The 21,075-nt window shown below is 38.4% G+C and overlaps 1 protein-coding gene across 32 annotated transcripts in view; it reads right to left on the bottom strand.

Annotated features, from left to right (window-relative positions):
• pleca (plectin a) overlaps positions 1 to 21,075 on the bottom strand; it is a 92,688-nt gene that overhangs the window by 62,475 nt on the left and 9,138 nt on the right. For 24 of the 32 annotated variants that reach the window (XM_078954778.1, XM_078954776.1, XM_078954779.1 and 21 more), the window contains one exon: positions 18,862 to 19,075. In XM_078954778.1, the coding sequence (XP_078810904.1) occupies positions 18,862 to 19,075 (214 nt within the window). Of the gene's footprint in view, positions 1 to 3,028; positions 3,327 to 11,189; positions 11,454 to 18,861; positions 19,076 to 21,075 lie in introns of those variants that run through there. The other 8 variants (XM_078954794.1, XM_078954792.1, XM_078954791.1 and 5 more) reach the window with 3 other exon arrangements.

A 21,075-nucleotide genomic window follows, 5' to 3' on the forward strand; every position in this document is an offset into this window, starting at 1 on the left:
TTGTAGCGAGAACAAAGGACAGGTGGAGAAGAACAATAAAACTACACTAAACTAAACTGATGACTTGACAAATTTGAACCGGAAAGAGAGACGCTTAACTACACTAAGGGGGATTGACTTAACTGAAGACACCATTAGCTATTTACCAAGTGAAAGCAGAACATAATCGAAAACAAACCAAAGTGGAGAACATAGTCGTCACGAGTAAAGTCGATAAACTATTTTCTTCAAGACAAAAGACTAAAAAAAATCTCAAAATTTTAAGGTCAAGGAAAAATGTGGCTGTTAGAATGATGGCAAAAAGTGAGAAACAAACCTTTTTTCACTTTTATTCTTAGTACTGCTGAACACAACACACAATTAACATTCCCTCAAAATCAGAACTTTGCACATCCAGAAGATAATCTTAACTCTCTTGTTAAAAAACAGGTACATTAAAGTAACACAGGGAGTAATGGTGCTGAGATGACAACTTGCTTACCAATGAACTGGTGTCAATGAGTAAGCAGCGCTGTTTTAGTGACATCTTCTGGTGTGCCCAACGAAGCAAAGGGGCTTTGTTTCCAAAAACTTTCTCAGGCTGGTAACTGGTTCCTTCACAGCGCTCTCCAGAACGTTCTTAAAGGTTTAGTTGCCTGCACACTTTGCTCAGAAACTCCCACACTTTGGCAGGTTCTTTGGGCACTGAAGTCTTGTCCAATTATGCACAACACAGCGTTTTCTTTTGACTGAACCAGCTTTTGTAAACTATGTTATCCTCTTAGAGATGTAAATGTGAGTCCACCTTTTTACAGTCATGGAAAAAAACTCAACATTTCATCTATTTCTTCTATTGTTCAGCTTTTTGGGGGCTTGCCTTGCTTTGTCTTTATCATAAATGAGAGAGACAAAATGTTAAAGAATTAGGGAATCATGCTGTATGAATTTACAAAAATCTATTTGTAAATTGATGCAGAAAACAAACATTTATTAGCTACAAACAAGCAAGAATTCTGTCCCATACAGAATTTTTTCTTCTTTTAAGAAGCTCTTTTATCCCCCGTTCATAATCTGTGTTAATGTCACCTGTTGGAACTGGTTATCTGCAAAAACACTTTATTCACACCCTTAAACAGCAACCTCTCTACCAAATGTGGTGTGAAAAGACACGAGGGACAAGATTTTACACCTGAACAAGATGAGGATGAACTAATCTACAATGAGCAAGTAGCTTGGAGAGATGAAATCAACTGTTGGAGAAATTATTAGAAAATGGAAGAAATGCAACATCACTCATAATCTTGAGCTCCACCTCCACCCAAAGTGATCTTGAACGGTGAGAAAACAAAGAGAGCTGAGACAACAGTGACAAAAGGTTACTATTAGTAGCACATGAATTCAAATCCTGCTCCAAAGGTCCTGCTGTTTCAACCAGTACATGTTCAGGTTAACCTAAAGTTCTCCAGAGGCCATCTAGATAACCCAGAGGAAGATTGGGAGAATGTCATATTGTCAGATGAAACCAAAATGGAAATCTTTGGCATAAACACCACTCACCATCTTTGGAGGGGGAAAAAAAATTGTTTTTTTTCGACTTATTCCAAGAATATCATACCTACTGTGAAGCATGGGAGTTGAAACATCACGCGATGAGACTGGTTTTCTGCATAGGGAACTGATCTATCTTAAAGAGTGAATGGGACCACATTTGGTGATATTCTGGGGGGGAAAAAACTCGGTGAGAAAACTGAGGATGAAACGTGGTTGGACCTTCCAGCATGAGAATGATCCAAACACATCGCATGGGCAACAAAGCAGTGGCTACTTAAAAAGGTTCTGAAGTAGTCTAGCCTGTCATTGGACCTCAATCCAATAAAAGGCCTGTTGTCCAGCCACAATCCCAAAACATCACTGTTCTAGTCTAGAGAAGGTCTTCATGGAAACATGGACCAAGATAGTAGCTGCAGGATGTGTAAATCTGGTGAAGACCAGGAAATGCAAACCAGGGAGACATTACAAAGTATCATCTTTTGTTACCGACCAAATGCGTATTTTCTGCACTATTATGCAAATAAATGATTTAAGAATCATAAAATATGATATCCTGGATTCATTTGTTTTACATCTGGTCTGTCACTGTTGAAATGCATCTATGAAGAACATTATAGACCTCTTATCTTTTTAAGTGGGACAATTTGGAGGATATGTTTTTGCCACACTTTATAGCTCAGATTGGTTGAAAAAGTCTTTCAAAAAAAGAATAGATCAGAAACATCAGTCACAGTATTCTACAACTTGTTATGTCAGCTACAGCTACAGAAAAGGAACTCATACTGCCATCTGATGTTTGATGACATAATTACAGACTGATACACATCAGCTACATGTCTTATACACAAAACTTTTCATTCATCCCTCTGTAGGGATACTTCCATAGAAATTAGATGCAGAACCAGAATTCAAATATAAGGCAGTTCTGTATGCCAAACAAACTTTATTAACATGTAATAGCCAAGTCAGAATCAATTGCCAGAGGAAGAACAGCTACTCCACCAGCTTCCTCTGGCTCAATAGTCAAGCTACTTTCTCTGCATGAGCAGTTTCTGCCAGGCAGAGTAGCGTTCAGGGGAGTCACTGCAATACTGTGGCATTGCAGCAGCCACTCTGCAGCAACCCCCCATGCAATGCTTTTCCTACTGAAGACGCATTCAATGTGCCCCATGCTGCAGTAGCATCTCAGCTGTACTTTTATAAACACCATCATCAGCACAGAAATCGGCTCTGCCTCTGCACTAAACCTGGTTATGCCTGCAAACAGAAAAAAACAAACAAACAAAAGCTTTTTATTCCTTTTGTGGAGAGATTGAGAGTGAGGGAGAGCAAGAGATTAAAATTCCTTTGGTTAATACTACATCAAAAGATTCCTGGCTGACCGACAGGCTATGTCCATATGATGACGAAGTTCTCACCAGAGAGGCATTGTGGGAAACAAGGCGGTACCGAGCACATGCTGGTAACGGCATGACTCAGAGAAAGTTAAAAGGAGTACCTTTGAGGGAGCAGATCTCATGCTGGATGGAGCGTGCTGGATCCATCCCCACTGTGTCTTTGCAGGGCTTCAGCAGCCAAGTCAGAGCTCTGCAAGGTCAGCTGAGCAGCACAGCCCCATGCAGGAGGATGCAATAGATTCTCTGTCGTTTCAGTCCTCCCTCCTCGCCTCTCTCTGCTCTGCCACAGAAGTTGAAAGCTTGATTTTGTTTCCCAGCTACTTTTTGCCTGCTCTCACAAAACCCCTGTCAGCAGGGAAACTGAAAGAACGGAGCACACCGCCCTCCTTTCCATCTCCTGCCCCTCCCTGATGTAGTCCTGTCTCTATTGTGGTGTTTGATGGGGAGGAGCTCCACAGGAGCACTATGGCAGTGTGCAGAGCCGCTGCCTGGCAGCTAGTGCAGAGTTTAAAATGACCTAATCGAGGGGTAGTTGATCAAATTATTAAATAGGATGTGGAAATGTTTATGGACGGACAAAAAGATTATATTAAAATGATACTCAAACCAAAAATAAAGGTAATTGCTCTAAAATTATGAATCTAATTAAAACTTCAGTGTAATTTTATAATAGAAAAGTCACATTTGAGATATTTGAAGAACCTCTTGAGAACGATTTGTCTTCCCACTCTATGGAAGCATATCTGTCTCATAATTTAAAAAAAAGTCAATACCTGACATGCTTTTTCATTTTCACAATGAAGCTGCATTTGTTGACTCAAAAAAAAAAAAAAAAATAAATCTCCCACAGGTCTTCCTCAACACCGCTCATTCTGTCACTTCATTAAAATGAGTGAGCACCAACCCGGCCTCTGACCTGGAAATGCTGACTGCAAATAAGTTATGCGACACTCTTTGCGGGTGGATGTGAAAACGAAATTGCAATCCCCTTTGCATTATTGCTTTGATTACGTCAGAAAATAAGCGGTGTTGAGGAAGAAGGCATTTTGGAAGATTGATTTTTTTTTTTTTTGAGTCGATGCAGTTATATTGTGAACATCAAAAACCATTTCTGTTAATCCATTTTAATTGTCAAATTAGATATTTCTAATTGAATTTTGCAACACATTTTCTAGAGAACTTTTTTTAAAATGAAATGTCAAATACCATTTTCTTTATCATTTTAATTAGGTGACAGAATGAAATACTTTTTCATTGTGAAAATGTAAAAGCATTTTAGGTATTGACTTTTAAATTTACTTATGAGACAGAAATGCTTCCATACCAATCCAATTCAAATGTGTAAATAAATAAATAAATAAATAAATAAATAAATAAATAAATAAATAAATAAATAAATAAATAAATAAATAAATAAATGATGTTCTAACCTGATTCAAGCATTTGTGACTCAACAACATTTACTGCCAACTTGTTTTACTCCTATGTGAGGTGGCTCCTTATTTTCAAGAAATCTGCAGAGTGAAGGAAACATTGGGGCTTAACAGACAAACAGTTTGATCAGTTCAGACTACAGTAATTAAACAGATAAGATCCAGGTTTTTACCCACCTATAAGCATTGTCTCTATCTCAAATAGATCTGCTGCAAAGGATGTCCTTAGGTCATGATGCAGTTCCTTAAAGACTGCTACAATTCCCTCTAAAAGTTTTGGTATCAACACCTGTGGTGGGAAAACATTTTTTAGACTTTTATTTTGTCTCCTCTCCATACAAACATGCCCCTGCCTTTAGATAAGCTGTGTGACAGCGACACATGTTTGGGTTAACACACAGCAAAGAAAAGCTACTTTGCAAGTGTCATGCACAAGGCGACACTTGGACTATCAGATAGTCATTTGATGGTTAGGCATATTAACTACATGAAACCACTGATTTTATTCCACTTGATTCCACAAGCAGACACATCTACATTATATTAATATCATAATTGTCATGCACTTCCACCCTCATCCGTTCCAGATTGCACTCTAACAAAGTAATGACCTTCTGAAAGCAAAGCTAGGCATTAATTGTATTAGCAAAACTGCATCAGTGGAGTTGGAATATCTCAAGCAATCAAAACAAAAAAACTAAAGAACACAAACAATGAAATCTATACATAGATATATCAAATCTAGTTAGCACATTTAGCCATAATTGATTTGAAAGTAAATATAAAAGAAGATAAAGAAATGCACACATGTACATACATAAAAAAACATACACTCACCCACTGCTTTATTAGTGCACCTTGCTAGTACCAGATTGGACCCCCTTACACCTTTAGAGCTCCCTTAAGCCTTGGTGTCATAGATTCAACAAGGTACCTTCTTCAGAGAGTTTGGTCCATATTGACATGATAGAATCACGCAGTTGGTGCAGATATGTCAGCTGAACATCCATGATGCCAATCGTCTGTTAATGAGTCCAGTGAACTCATGTTCAAGAAACCAGTCTGAGATAATTCCAGCTTGATGACATGGCGTCTTATCTTGCTGGAAGTAGTCATCAGAAGATGGGTCACTGTGGTCACAATATACATATTTAAAGGGAAACTGACATTTTTGTCAACCTATTGTATATAATGTTGCTGTGGCCAAAACCACTTATTGCTGTCTCTGTTGTTTCTCCCCGTTTGTGACGCGTGTATGGATACACACGTTTATGCTCATAAACTTGTATACTAACACTTTCCACTAATATTACCATCGTATTCTTATGTTTATTTATTTATTTATTATTATATTTTTCTTTTAAGCCACTCATTTTCATTCTTTTATGCTTTATTTATTGCTTCATAGGTGTCCTTTTTTTCCACGTTTGTATTGTGAGATGATTTGTTTTTTGTGACACATTGGGGAAAACTAAACTAAAAGGATAGACATGGTCAACAACAATACCCAGGTAGGCTGTGGCGTTGTATCCATGCTCAATTGATACCTAGGGGCCCAAAGTGTGCCAAGAAAATATCTCCCACACCATTGCATCACCACCACCAGCCTGAACCAAGGCAAATTGGATCCATGCTTTCATGAAATTCTTACCCTATTATACGAATGTCGCAGCAGAAATAAAGACTCATCAGACCAGGCAACGTTTTTCCAATCTTCTATTGTCTAATTTTGGTGAGCCTGTCTGAATTGTAGCCTCAGTTTCCTATTCTTAGCTTCCAGGAGAGGAACACGGTGTTGTCTTCTGCTGCTGTAGCCCATCTGCCTCAAGGTTGGACATGTTGTGCATTTAGAGATGCTTTTCTACATACCTTGGTTGCAACAAGTGGTTCCAAACAAGGTTTGGTTGTATCCACATCACTGTTCAAAAAGCTCCTGCTACAATCCACCATTTTTTTTTCTAAAAAGCTCCAGCACAAAAAAAAATGAAAATAGTCACAGTCCAGGTAAGTAAACTTATTTCCTGGAATTTCCTGCACAACATACCTGATAACACAAGAGTTCAGAGTGTCAGACTTGGATAGATAGGTGGCTGTGGGGTGTCAAATTCATGGTCAACCATTATACCTGATGCCTACCACCCCATCCCCTCCAACAGCATGAGAACTGAGGGCAACATGATTGGTCTTCAGGGTGGAACTCATAGAGAAAGTGATCCTCCCTGCATGGCTCTCTGCCTGTAACCATCAGTGATATCACACTTAGTGTGGACTTGTTGCTATCCAACTACTCTGACATACAAACAGGAGAAAATGAGCCAGGAGCTCTAAAAATAATCTCCCCAAGACTGCAGCTCCCAGCTTCTTTTACACATTCGTGAATGTGGAGGGTGGGTGTCCATAATAGCAGCAAAACTAGAAGGAAATTAAAGTCAAAGATCATAGCGCTAAATATAAAATGAACACACTTCATTCAAACATTTATAGAGAATAAACTTCTGTTGTGCATTCTAAATGGAGATTTTTCGTCAAGAGCTGCTGTTTTCATATCCTGTTTTCGACTAAATGAATTCAATACTGTGTGTAGGCCACAAGAGCAGGTGTAGATAAGTACATTTGAACCAAAAGGTACGTAAACACTAAAACCAAATAATCTTCGAGATCTCCCAAAAGGTCATGAATGAGAAAAATGAAACCTGAAGTGAGTTGATCATGTTGACTGGGGTTTACTCTGTCCAACTGAGTCTACCTACCCGTCAATCAAAATAAATTACACCCCTTAGTAATGTACCTTATCTGAGCTCTAATATAATCAAAATATTTGATTAAAATAACATTTTAACCTTGTGAAGTTGAACCTATGAACATTGAAACCTTTTTAAAACCAGCTTCTAATCTCAGTCTTCCTGAATTGGTACACATTTAAGATGATTCCCATCCAGTTTTGGATAACTTCCGATACATGTGCAAAATTAGACTAAGCATGCAATTTAATGGTGATACAAATACTTACAGCATAACAAAGAATTCTGGTCTCATTATAAAGAAAAATAAATAACACGGATACTTGTACTTTACAGAAAAATGTAAATGCTAATCCTAGAAAAATAGCAATACTTAATTTGCAGCAGAATATTTTTTGTTTTTAAGTTAGAATGATGAGGAAAAATGGGCACTCACAACAAAACCATTAAAGGATGTTGATCTATTAAAAGAGTTTTTCCACCTGTTTTGCAAAGGGGATTTATTCTTATTTTCACACACAGTCAATAAGAGCAGCCTCAGAGTCGAGTGCAAACAAGTTGAAGAATGCAGATGCAAAATAGTGCTCAACAGTCAACTCACTCCTCAAAAGCTTGGTTTTGGTTTGACTTTGAAAAAAAAAAAGAAATTAGGGAGTATTGAGGATTTTAAAAAAAAAAGAGATCTGACCAGTTCTAAGGCTAATAAAATCAGTAACTGTTCCTAAAGTTAGTTTCTAAGGAATTACATTTTGGCATTCCTTCAGAAAATAAATAACTATGAAAAATTCAGACCATTTGACAGAGTGTACTATAAAATCTTCTTTTTTTTTAAAAATATTTTAAATATACATGTTTTTCCCTTCGGACGATATTTATTCTGAATTCTGTATGAGCATTCATTAATGTTATTACAATGGAGTTAGTATAAGGCATTCTCTAAAGCTTCTGATTTTATCCACAAAGGAAAGCTTCTTATTTATTTTTTCTAAATTATTTTAATTAAATTTACCGATAAGAAGCCCATCGAGATGACTGTTGTTGTGAATTTGGGCTATACACATAAAATTGAACTGAATTCAACTAAATTTGTGGTCAGAAAAGTAAATTAATTAATATTGAATTGAACCATAAGTTTCAAGGCTGTTCTCCATTTTTCAGCGCTTCATGTGTGGAGCATGTGATAGTTTGTGTTTGACCGTATCCCAGAGACCGACTTCTCCCAAAGAGCACACAGGGTTTTTTTCTGTGGGTGACATCATCCTCTCACAAAGATGGCAAAAACACAACCAATAGTTCTCTGATGAGAAATATATGCCGAGATACACTGTAATTGTGCCAGCAAAGCAACACAATTAGTACTTTTCTTCTCTTCAAATTTTGAGCAAACAATTAAAATCTGCTCAGAAATGGAAAGCATTTGCGACAATGAGGCTTTTTTGCAGTCCAGGTTATTTAACAACTTTGTTATTTAAAAGCAGACCTGAAAATAAATGTCAGATTCAAAGAAAAACATAAATCATCAAAAAATGGAACAACAAATGTCTTGCCTTTTGATATAATGGAAAGAAAGAAAAAAGTCACATCTTGTCAGCTTCCAGTCCAACATGAAAAGGTCAGAAACAACAAAATGCAAATAGTTTAATTGATTTTGCATTTGTAGCAGACGGGAAAAGTCAGTTACTTTGTACCTTTAAGTTGGAGACTATATGTGAAGCCATGCACCTGTTGGGCTGCTGGCAGTCTTGGCCAGAACCCTTTGGTAAGAATATTCTTAATCTCAACATCTACCTTCTTTTTTTTGTAGCCTAATTATTGATTTTTTAGTTATGAAAGGATTTTTTTTCCTATATTCTTGTTAGATTTTTTTGCACCAGTGAATTTATTGGGCTAAATTCAGTGATCCATTTTGGTCCATCCTTCACAGATTAAACTTAGGGCTCCAGAGATTTATTTAGGATGAGCATTTAAGGCAGAGCTGCATGTTTTATAATAGATCTGTTCTGATACTATTCTGATTCAAGGCTGCAACCACTGCTCATTTCCACCAGCTGCTTGAACGTATGTGGCTTCGTTTGCCTCCTAATGTATGAAGTGCAAACATAAGCAGCAGGGAAGCTGAGAGAAAAAGATGATCAGTTCACCATGACTGAATAAAACAATCACAATCCAAACATAAAATAGGATAAAACTGGGAAACAGTCAAAACAACCACTGAGCAACAGTGTCCTGCAGTGGCAAAAAAACACAGTTTTTAAAACATACTTCGTCATTTTCCCCAAAGTGAGCTTATTCTTGGGTTTCCTGCTCCTTTGTAGCCTAAAGTGCAGGTCTTCATAGTGTATTTTTACATTAACAATAAGAACTGTGACTGGTCTATATGTTGTAAAGTAAAACTGTATAACAGCTGACATGCAATGCTCGATTCACCAGCATAGAAGTTCTCAAAATATCATACATATGATCACATAAGGCAAGACCCTTTGTGCTACTGCCCAACTATGTGGCCATAAGGAGGCCCCCAGTCTGGTTCCCCCTGTGCCCATCCCCAATCCGGATAAAATACAGGGTTGTGTCAGGAGGGGCATCTGGCATACAAATCTCTGCCAAACCACCTGTGCGAAGTGTAAGCTGATTTGCTGTGGCAACCCCTGAAGGGATGTGCCGAAGGTTGAACTACAACATGACAGCACATAAATATTCACAGTAAAGCCACTTTCCTTTTCATCTTTTACTCTGTTTTATACCTTTCGGGGGTCACTGGGCTTCCGGAGCCTATTCCGGCCACTTGCGGGCAAAGGCAGGGGACACCCTGGACATGTCGCCAGTCAGTCGCAGGGCCACTATCACACACATGCACACTCACATTCAAACAAATGGGCAATTTAGAGTAACCAAGAACTTTCCTTTTATTGAGCATTTTTTTTATGTCAAAATTTTCTGACTACTGTATTTGTATGATAGCTAAACCACCCAATATTAGTTTGATTATACAATCAGAATCATTGTTATGGAAATTGTGAATTCAATGGACTTAATCAATTTTAATCTTGACATTCAAACCGTATGCATTTAAATGCTACAGAAAGTTGATGCAACTTTCTGCTGCAACAATAGCAGAAACCTCCGTCTTTTAACATTCATACTTAGGACTTGCTGTTTACATTTTGTTTTCTTTAAGTTCCACTTGTCCAGATATGAACAATCCTCCTTGGAGCTTCTAGAAGTCCTATAAGAATCTCAGAACTGTACATTATTTGTGAAATATGAGTCAAAGTTACAAAAAAAAACTGTGTTGTGCAAAGTCAACACTGGATTTAAATCCACCTTAATCAGAAAGCCCAAAAAGATGGAAATACTTCCACATAACATTTTTCATGATGTTACCCAATGCAAAGTACTTAAGCTATTTTTGACCCAATATAACTTGAAATCAACTTCTGTGTTCTCATTGTAAAATAGGAGCAAAATGTTAAAATTCTTAAAAATCTGGTTCTTGTTGCACAGTGAGTTTGACTTTGTAAGAACTGTGCAAATCTATGAAATCAATATCCTTCACACTCATCTGGTTTATCCAGCTGTTCTTGTCAGATGATCAGACATTTGTGGCACAATTTCTAATCCACCATGCAGCCCTGAACATGTGCCATTCAACTCTGGTGCAAATGTCCCAACGCTGAGTGCCCGTGCACTGAATCCCTTCATGACAGACTGAGCCATTTCACTAAAAATTGTAAGAATAAGAGTTTGCTTTGCTCAAGTAGATGTTTTCCTGCTTCATAACAGCTGGACTTAAACAACAAAAAAAGTGTATATAATGCAGATCACTTCATCAGCAAAACTATAGGGGTCATGGATCTCACTTTTTCATCTTGACTGAGTCAGTGTTCTTGTTCAGAAACGATGAAACATTTTCTGTTTCTGCACCTCACATCACAAAGTGTGAATCAATGTGGAGTCAGTCATAAGCAGTGAGTTTCTGCTATCTTTTCAGATGCCAAGGCATGCACCGATTTAACACCTCCCATTCAAACCGTCTGTGTGGTTATGAAAACACTTCAGGACTTTGAGGAGTGGCGAGGTGCCGTTACCTTTGTATTTTTCCCTGACGTTCTCATAGGCTTGGACATAGTCCTGCTCCTCTGGCAGTCTCTGACCCGGGTCAGGCGTGGGTTTGGACATACTGTGGGCCTGGCTGTGGGCCAGCTTTGGAACAACTTTCCCTTTCCAAACTTCAACTTCCCACCAGCAGTGCAGCCCTCAGAGTTTCTTTCTCCTCTAATATCTTGACTATTCAGTCTGTCTTTCTGTCCACCTGTCAGTCAGTCCCTACACAGGCAGAGCAGATCTACATTTCACTCCAGACCACCACTGCTCCCCCCTCCCAATAGCAGGAGAAAACACCCCCCACACACACACACCCCTTCCCAAAACACACACAGAGACTCTCAAACTTCAGATCCTCCTCTTAAAGGCACAGAGACAGACCCCCAAAAAATATGCTCCCAGATGCCACCGCATGGATACCCCCATGAAGATAGCAGTGACTGACATGTAGGGGTCATTTCAGTTCCTACTGCTGGAAAATACTGGAGCAAGCCAAGTGGAGACTGTGTCTGCAATGATTTTTCATCAATCAGGGGAAAGCACCAAAAAAAGGCAGACATATACCTAATATTAAAATTCCTTATTATAATTAATAGTCAAATCTGGCCAATATGTTAGCAGCAAACATCACAGATATATTTTTTTAAAAAGTTGCTTAAGTATATTGGTAAACTAAAGTTTTTAAAAAGTCTGCCTGAATACGTGGATTTTAAGGAAAGAATGAAATCCAGAAAGAGTTTAGGCTGCTTTAAAGTAAAAAAAGAGATTAGAATTTATAGGCAAGAATAATTTAATTTATAATATAATATAATACAATTCAGAAGCATCTCTGTCTGACTTAAAATATGGAGTATTAAGATGGGTTGCTTGTCCACTTCGTCATTGCATGCAGCAACAATCTCTAACAATGAAGTCTTTAAAACTGCTTTGCCTTTAGACCATTGAATTTTGATTCGCTGATGGAATTTTTAGAAATATATTTTTATTTTTCTGTTTTTCCATCTTTGCTAGGCTGCAATCTACCCTCATGTCCTTGAAGATCGACCGGTCGATCACGATCGACATAATGAGCACCCCTGATCTAGATGTTTTTTTTTTTTAAAAGGCTAGATGGATACATCAGGTTATGCATGATGACATACAGCTCCAATAAGACCAAAAGAATTTCTGATTATTGCATCCTGAACAGCATCAAGAGAACAGGATGAAGCACAAACACTAGTTAGCAAGGATGCCAAAAAAACTGTGGTTTTGGTCAACTTTCTTGCCAGAACACAGGGTTGGGACAAAACTACTCAGAGAGGAAGACATTCAAGAAGAATTTTAGTTTTTTTTTTTTCTTTTTATCACAATCTATATCCCCACGTGGGATCATAATTTCAGGATTTCACCTTATAGCAAACCTTATTTTTTCATAAGGTTGTCTTTTCTAAAAAGAAACTTCCTCATAATAACATTAAAAAATCTTTCTATTAAGGCACCAAAAGGAAGCAGATTAATAAAATGTTTTTTTTACCCTTTTTGACTTTATTGAGCTTACAAGTCAACATGCTAACTACTATAACAGTCACAAATAAATGTCATTTTCACAGTTATTGTAGTTGGAGGTCATAATCCAGTTGTTCTAAAGCCTCATCAATCTACATTTAGGGTTTGACCAGCAGAGTTTTGGGGAATGAAGGCACCAAATCAAAACAGAACTATGTAAAGTAAAACTACAACTTGAAGAACTACAAAGGAGAGACAATCAATTTGAATTTTAAATGTCAAAGTTTGCATCCACGTTATATTTGACTACAGAACAGGACACAGGACTAAAAATGAAAAACAAAGATAATCTGAAGCCGTTTTTGTGCCAGGTTAACAAACAGAAACATTAAAAACAAAAAAAAGAAACCTTTGGTGTCCTCACGGTGACCTCCTGCCTTGGCCAGGCTCATGCACTGTGCAGCAAACCAATGAGGTTTTGTTGAAGCTGTTGTGTGTTATGCAGAAAACCAACATCACACCAGATGTTTGTGAAACGATTCTGCAAATATTTCAAAACACATCCAGAAATTAACAAGCCCAAGAAGAGACATCATTTTTTGATGAGTAAAAGCATTTCATGCCTTTATCGTTAGACAACAGCATCTGCAATATAAAACTGCAGTTTTTACAAAGTAACCCAACGGGGATGCATTGGTCTATTTGAACCTCACATTTAAACAGTTATAATAGTGACACTTTACCTTTTCACCTTTCAGAAGAAGCAAACATCCAAATGTGTGTTATCACTTTTCCAAGCAGCATGGAGTTCACTTTGCCCAGTTATTTTGACTATTGAGAGAATTTAAAGTTGCACCATTTAGATAAATCTTTCACCTCAGGCATGTGTGAAACATTTCAACACCCTGAATAACTCAGCTAATGAGCAGCAGTGTTCTGTCACCAAGGAGAGTGATTTATAGGCTCATCTGGAAAGAACAGGATCATGTTTTCCCGTCACTAAGTCAAGACACATCTGTTGGTTTTAAAGGGATTTTTAGTGATTAGCAATTTTTGTTTTTGTTTTCTATAGCTGCATGTTGGTTTCTTTATCAATGCTATTTCAGGTGAGTTTAAAGACCCACTGATGAAAATCTTGTTATCGGTGTTTTTAACATTTTCTTGTGACTTTTTTGTTTTTTCATAATACTGTATTTATCCCACAATGGGAAATTTGTTCTCCGCATTTGACCCATCCCCTGGGGGAACGGTGAGCTGCAGCCGAACCGCGCTTGGCAAGCAGTAGCGTTAAGGGCCTTGCCCAAGGGCCCTCACTGGGTGTTTTTAATTGCTTGCCATTGATATTGTAATTGCCCCATTACCATTGTTCATTCCCCTCCAGGAATCAAACCCTGGTTATGTGGTAGCTTCCACCTTACCAGCCAAGCTACCCAGCCGCCTACCCAAGGAGCTGAAGCGAGTGAGCGGGATAGCAGCTGCGGCGCACCGCGGGGGATAGCCTGCTTGCGAATAATTTTCAGATGGACGACATTAAGAAAAATAAACTTAAAATCACATTTATGAGTATTTCCTGAAATCGTAGCATATCAAAAGCAGATGAAAAAAATTACATTTGAAAAGGATTGTATTTGTGACGCACAGTTACTACGGCAAGCCACAAGCTTCCTGCTCTGCTCCATTCTGAAGTGTCTGCTTGTAGACGACTAGATCCATGTAGGTCTTCATTTTCCAGCTAGAATCGTGCTTAAAACTGAGCTGCAGCATAGCTCCGATATTACTAGCCATTTTTGTTGGGAATATGAAGGGCTGTTAACTAGCGGGGGAGAGTGTAAACAGATGGATTATGGGATTTAAAGCATTATTTTCCAGGGGTGAGTTTGTTCTAAAAAAACAAACTTATAGTCGACCAAAATTATAAATTAGAGTGCAAAAGTAAGGTTTTAGGGATAAATAATGTAAAACGTCTTAAGAACAAGAGCAGGAAACTGATTTGGAAGAAATCGAAGCAAAAATGAAGCCATTATCTCTAAGCTTAAACAGTGTTTTGCTTTTGTTTTTTCCAAAATTCTAATTCATACACATGTTAGCTTAAAAAGATATAATTTCATCCTTTTTGTTCATGTTAGATACAGAAACATTTAACTTTTAAATTCTGCTCCCAGAGGAGGGTGTCCCTTAAAAGAAAAGTTTCAAATGATAGTTTCTGTTTTGTGGCTTTTGGCTGAAGTGCCTAACCTCAAAACCACATTGCTTTTCCATAGGAACCCAAAACAAAAGCTTCCCCAACCAGCAATTTCTGATGAATGAAAAAAGAAAGATTTGACAAAAGGAAGGACACAAACTGAGCTTTCTAATTTAATGAAAACTAGCAGTTGTGATTTAAATATTTCACTTTTGTAGACTGGTTCATATTTCTAAGGCTGAATCACAGTCAGCACTCGACTTGCAGAACGGTACAGAACTCGATTCATAGTTGCAAAAAAAGGAATATGTTTGCCAATTTATCAATCAAGGCCTTTATATCACTATAACTGAACTTATTTACATTTTTTCCTCTTTATTAAAATTCATTCATTCATTCATTCATTCATCTTCTTGACCGTTTTTCCCTTTCGGGGTCACGGGGTTGCCGGAGCCTATCCTGGCCACTTGGGCGTAGGCAAGGGATGCCCTGGACTGGTCGCCAGTCTGTCGCAGGGTAGAATATCCTCAATCACACATCCATTCACTCTCACACTCACACCTATGGTCAATTTAGAGTTGCCAATCAACCTATGAAGCATGTTTATTTAAATATTAACATATTTATCTAAAAAGAAGACACTAAATCCATAACCTGTAAGTATGATATGAAAAAGTAGAATTTTGCACATTTGCTTGTTCATTATTTTGATATGTATTAATTGTTACTACAAAAGGTCGGGTAAAAACTTTTCCTATAAATCTAGACTTAAAGCACAATGCAGTGCAAAACTGCTGTAAGACAGTTTTCTTGCCAAGAGTAATTTCCTTATTCTGTTGGCTCAGCAGAGGATACTTTGTATGAAAAAAAAGGAAATAAAATACAGGGGGGGAAAAATCCCCTGCAGGATCTGAACAAAAGGTTTGCCAGTATGAAAACCCTGCAGCAAAAAGAAAAAAAATATTCTCAAAAAGGACAAGAGCCACTAGATATTTTGAACTTGGGATACTGCCCTCTAGTAACAAAATTGTAAACTGCCTTGAATAAGTGATTTGATTTTTTTCTCCAAAGATCCAGGCCAGGTTCTCATGCAATCAAAGCAAGTTTAGCAGCAGCTGAAAGCACACTCCAGATGAATGAGTTGGAAGGGGAAATCACGTCACCTGATTCCACAGGTTACAACATGAATTTAGAAATATATGAATTTGAAATTTTATGACTGAACTGTTAACTGTGGGGCTTTAGTTACATCATGCCAAAGAATCCAGCACTTCTTTTATTTTAAGTTTGATGAAAACGGGCAGGTTTTGGCTAAAACTTCTCTATACATTTCTTTCATGCTGAATAAAAAAAAGAAAAGAAAAAAGAACAGTTACAGACTTTGACATTGTGTGGAACAAAAAAGGAGGCCTTTTCCATCTGTATTAGTTGCATAATAATTCAATCTTAGCAAGACATAGACTTCTAAAATTTGAGACGCAACATTGTCTCCTAGAGGTTGAAACTTTTATTTCATTCAAAAAACATTTGAATAAAGTTTGAAATCATACTAAAGCAAAAGTCTTGAACATCTTCAAGATCGTTTGCAAGGAAAGTTCAGAAAACATAAGACATTTGGACCATTTTACTACACAGCTAGAATGTTGCATCTGCTGAGACGTGCAAGTAGAAGTACAGGAGGTCAAAAGGTCACTTTATATGGAGAGGAAGAACAAATCTACGTTTTAGTGATGTTGGTCAAACTCCAAAGGCTTTCAAAATGATTTTTTAGAATAATTTCTTAGAAATTATTCAACTGCAAATTCAACTGCAAAACCCTTTTCACGTGATTTTGAAAAGTTTCAATATCATAACTGTAGCTGGCAACCTGTGGCCGGTTTTTTACTAAAATATCTAAGTATAGAATCATGAAAGAAAAAAATATAAAAGATTCTTTAATAAACAAGAATGAATTGAAAGAAAAGCTTTATTGCTGCTTGAAGTCACAAAGGTGAACCTTCACAGCGACAGCAAAGCTGCAGAATTGATCTGATTCAGTCCAGATCAGACTGTTTTTCACCTAACAACATGAGACTTTAAAATAGAGGGAAAATCTGCAAATAAGAGCTAAGAGTACCCTAAAAATCTGAAGCCACTGCATTTACATCAGCTATAAATTCATAGCTGATCTATCTGAAATCTGACAAGTAGAGGTAGAGTAAACCAGAATACATGTCTGTCTGACGTGTTAACACCTTTTCAATCCACAGATTTTTAAAGAACCTATTTATCTTTTGACAACAATAATAATTTTAACTGGAGATTCAGTTTATTGCCACAAATGTGCACTGCAGTAGCATAGCTGCTGTACTGTCACTGCTGTCTAAACGCTGCCAGAAAAGTTCAAGACCCAGGCATGGCTCTCAATCTGTCTGCACCTTTAAAACAAACGCTCATCTCTTCCTTCAGTGGGAAACAGCTTTAGCTTCAGGCTTGATGTGTCTTTTGGAGTAAAAGGACCCACTCAGCACCACATTGTCACCCAGAGAGGGAACTCTGACACAGTTTGTCTATTCACTCTACCTGATACTGGTGCCTTGATTGCGTCTAGAGACAATCACTGACATGATGAGATTCAACTGCAACACGTCAACACAAACAACGGAGTGCTGTGGCGGCTGCTGTCTCCGAGACTGTAATCCTAGATGCAGAAGACGCAGAAGCAGCAAAACCAAGAGAAACTGTTTTCAAGCTGCAGAGATGAAGATTTGCACTTGAGCTACAATTAAAGTTCCACTTCGATCATCTTTTGATCTCTTTGATCCCCAACAGTAAATTACTGTTGAAACAAAAATGGCGAGCAATATCATAGCTATCCACCCGTACAGGTTTTAGCCAGATGCCAGCTCAGACGAGGAAAACAAAGATGTACATGGAACGTACATATTCGTCCATATGCAGAGACTGGAGACCAGTGGTTTGGAATGTGTGATATATGTTTACAGCCGTGGTACAGCAGTAGGGTGGTTGACCTCTGATCGGAATCTTGCCCTGCAATGGGTCCTTGGGCAAGACACTAAACCCCAAATTGCCTCTGCTGGTTATAGGTTGGCGCCAGCATCAGTGTGTGAATGGAAGTATATGCTATCTACTATTTACTTGTTTGTTTTTACTATATCTCATCTTTGTCACAGGTTTAAAAATATAATGAATGCAGGGAATACAGAAACACCAACAGACTGCTTTTGTGTCCCCTTTAAGTGAACATGCAGCTAAAGACTTGAAAATAAGCGCAAAGACTTCAAGCTTGAAATTGCATAAAGGAGCTTGTGAGCGCTTCTGCTGTGAAGGAAATCTCTGCCTGACAAGCAACATGTGCAGTTTAACTATAAGGCAGAACCAGATCAAGGTAAATGTGCAGCATCATTAAGGCACTGACCTTTTCAAAGGTCTTTCACTTAAATAGTCATTCTTTTCAAAGAATTAAACCATGTATTGCTGAGTTCCATTGAACTGGAACAAGAAGCCCACCACTAACATTCTGCAACCAGGTTCCAAAAGATTCACACAAAACAAGCACTTAGTTCCAAAAGATTCACACAAAACAAGCATGCAGAAAAACTACCAAGAAGTCAAGCAGCAGAGTTAAAGAGTTAAATCTCTGCAGTTAAAGCCTCAATACTGAAAATATCCTGGATTGTCTCTTTTTTTCATCATCATTAACAATATCTCTTGTATACCACACAACCAGACGGGTGCCAAAGAATCAGGTGCATTTTGAAGATGTTGCATTGGGAAAAAAAACACTGGTCAGGAGGACAGTGCAGTCCTACAAAAGAGAACCGAAATGAAAAACAACAACAGCAGAAGCCATCCTTTGCCACACATTGTTGCGCAAACACAAAGTACTTAACTGTTGTTTGACATTCTTATGAAAGCTTATGAGAACAATTACACACACCGGAAACATCACACAACATAAACACAACAGAACATAAAGATCTTACCTGCAATGCGAATGACAGCCCTCTCTGCTGGATCCAGAACATCTCCAGAGGCTGACTTGGAGCGTTTGATGCGATGGTGTTTGGGCAGGTTCCAGGGCAGCGTGTCTCCAGGAGAGGTGGAATAACTGATTGAGCTCAGGTCACTGGAGGTCTCCTCTGATGCAGCCCTGACCAGAGGTCTCCTCCTGGGCTTGTCCTTCAGCTCTTCCATTGCCTGGATTGAAGAAAAACATCAACACTTACAATACTATTGAAAAATAGAACCAGGTTCTGATATTTCAATCCAAACTGAAAGTACAGGTGTCCAATAAAAACATAGTTTAATTAGATTTCAGCTGAAGGTGAAAAACACTGTATGCATGCTGGGGAACAACCTGGCACCTGGTTGGTGCAGGACCGCTCAATGAACCTGCCTGATATGAACTTATATTTAATTTGGGAACTGTTATTTTACTGTTGTTTATGTGTGTGGTTGTGTGTGTTTTGCTGCCCCCCTCCCCTTGAAGGTTAGGAAAGCAACGGTTCTCTAAAGGAGCTTCTTTGCACCAGTAGACCTAGTTGTTCTGCTTATTAATGGCTGCCTGCTTTAGGGGGGTGGTGTGTCAGTATCCCCGCTTCTATAAAATAAAATTTGCTTGTATTGAAACTGGACTTTTGAGCTTTAAGAATTGTCCTCCATGACGTGGAATTTTAAAACAAAATGTAAAAAGATGGAAAAATTTGTTTCAGACAACGTTGGTTGCAAAGTGTTTTTTTTTTTATTTAACCTTTATTTTAGATAAAATCTCTTTTTTGAGCATTGGCACACTGATGCTACGTTCACACCGGGCTCAGAAACACACATTTGAGTGACTGCTTCCAATGAAAGGTCTATGTAAAGGCACGCATGTGCATATTTCAGACTTTTGCGTTCAAATCTCTTGCATTCACCCATTCCAGCACAAGTTTTTGAGACCATTTGTGGGCTCCATGTACAAGACGTGCAGCACTTGAACACGCACTGAAAGTTAAACCAGCTGAATTTTGACCAATAAGGAACTCTGCTTTGGTAGTGTTGTATGGGCAGCGTCCTTTTCAATACATGGAGTACCATCCGTTTAAAATTAATTATAAAGGACAAATTATTAATTGTGGTTTGTGCCTGGCCAGAATTCTATGACACCAATTCTTATATGTATCAGAATAAAGCTGTGAAAGAGTGTTCAGCTGTGAAAGAAAATGGCTGGAGCAAGATTCACAAGATGTGCACTACTATAACGTTTCACACCAAGCCTCTTCCAACTGTGAATACACGCACTAGTATCAGGTAGCGACAATCCAGTGTGAAAACCAAATGTTAAAAGCGCGTTCAAGAACCGGCGTTCAAAAACCGGAGTCCAACGTGCTCATGTTCCAGTACACACAAATCCATAATCCCTGCTCTTCTATCAGGAGCTGAGGAAGAATACATCCTGTTGCAAAGTGTAAGATTACCAAAGTGACCTCCTAAACTGACCATTGTAAATCAAAATATGCTCACAGGTATTTTGTTTGTCATGGAATTGTAAGAGTTTTGACTTGATGATTATTTAATGGGCCGGGACAAAAAGGTGAACCACATCGCCTGATTTCAGAGCATCTATTTTAGTCTCCTTGGTGCAGCAGAGAGATGTATGAAAGAGGAGCACTTCACACCAAAACAGGGAGGAGAGGAGGAGGAGTGTAGAGGGGGGGGAGGGGGCAGGTGCTGCTGACACACTGCTTAGTGTGACAACAGCTTCATCTCTGCTGACTCATCACAGAGGATGCTCTCTGCCGGGGCGCTGGCTGCAGCCTCTCTGACTGGATGGGAGAAACCAGGACTAAAAGCCCAGAGAGTGAGCTCAGCAGACCTGCGGACGCTGAACAATGCACCGACTTTAAACCTGCTGCATGAGGTGTAGTACTACACTTGCCTAGCAAAACTATGTTTTGTGTTTTCATAAAAAAAAGAATGAAACATTTAGAAGATGTAAATTTCCCTTAAAAAGTAGAGCAGTGACACATGATGGTCTGATCTGTGCACCAACTCCTCTAGATTGAAACAGGGTTCTCAAACGGTTTCTAGTTTCAGTATTAGACCAGAATAGCAGTAAAAAAAAAAAAAAAAGCCTGAGCAGAGGGTGTTAAAAATTCATGGCTTCCATAATTGAAGGGTCCCCGCATCAAAGCACAAGCGAAGCACTTTTGAACATT

This window comes from Oryzias latipes, chromosome 11 (assembly GCF_053564925.1).
Source record: "Oryzias latipes strain Hd-rR chromosome 11, Olatipes_Hd-rR_3.1".
Lineage (NCBI taxonomy): Eukaryota > Metazoa > Chordata > Actinopteri > Beloniformes > Adrianichthyidae > Oryzias > Oryzias latipes.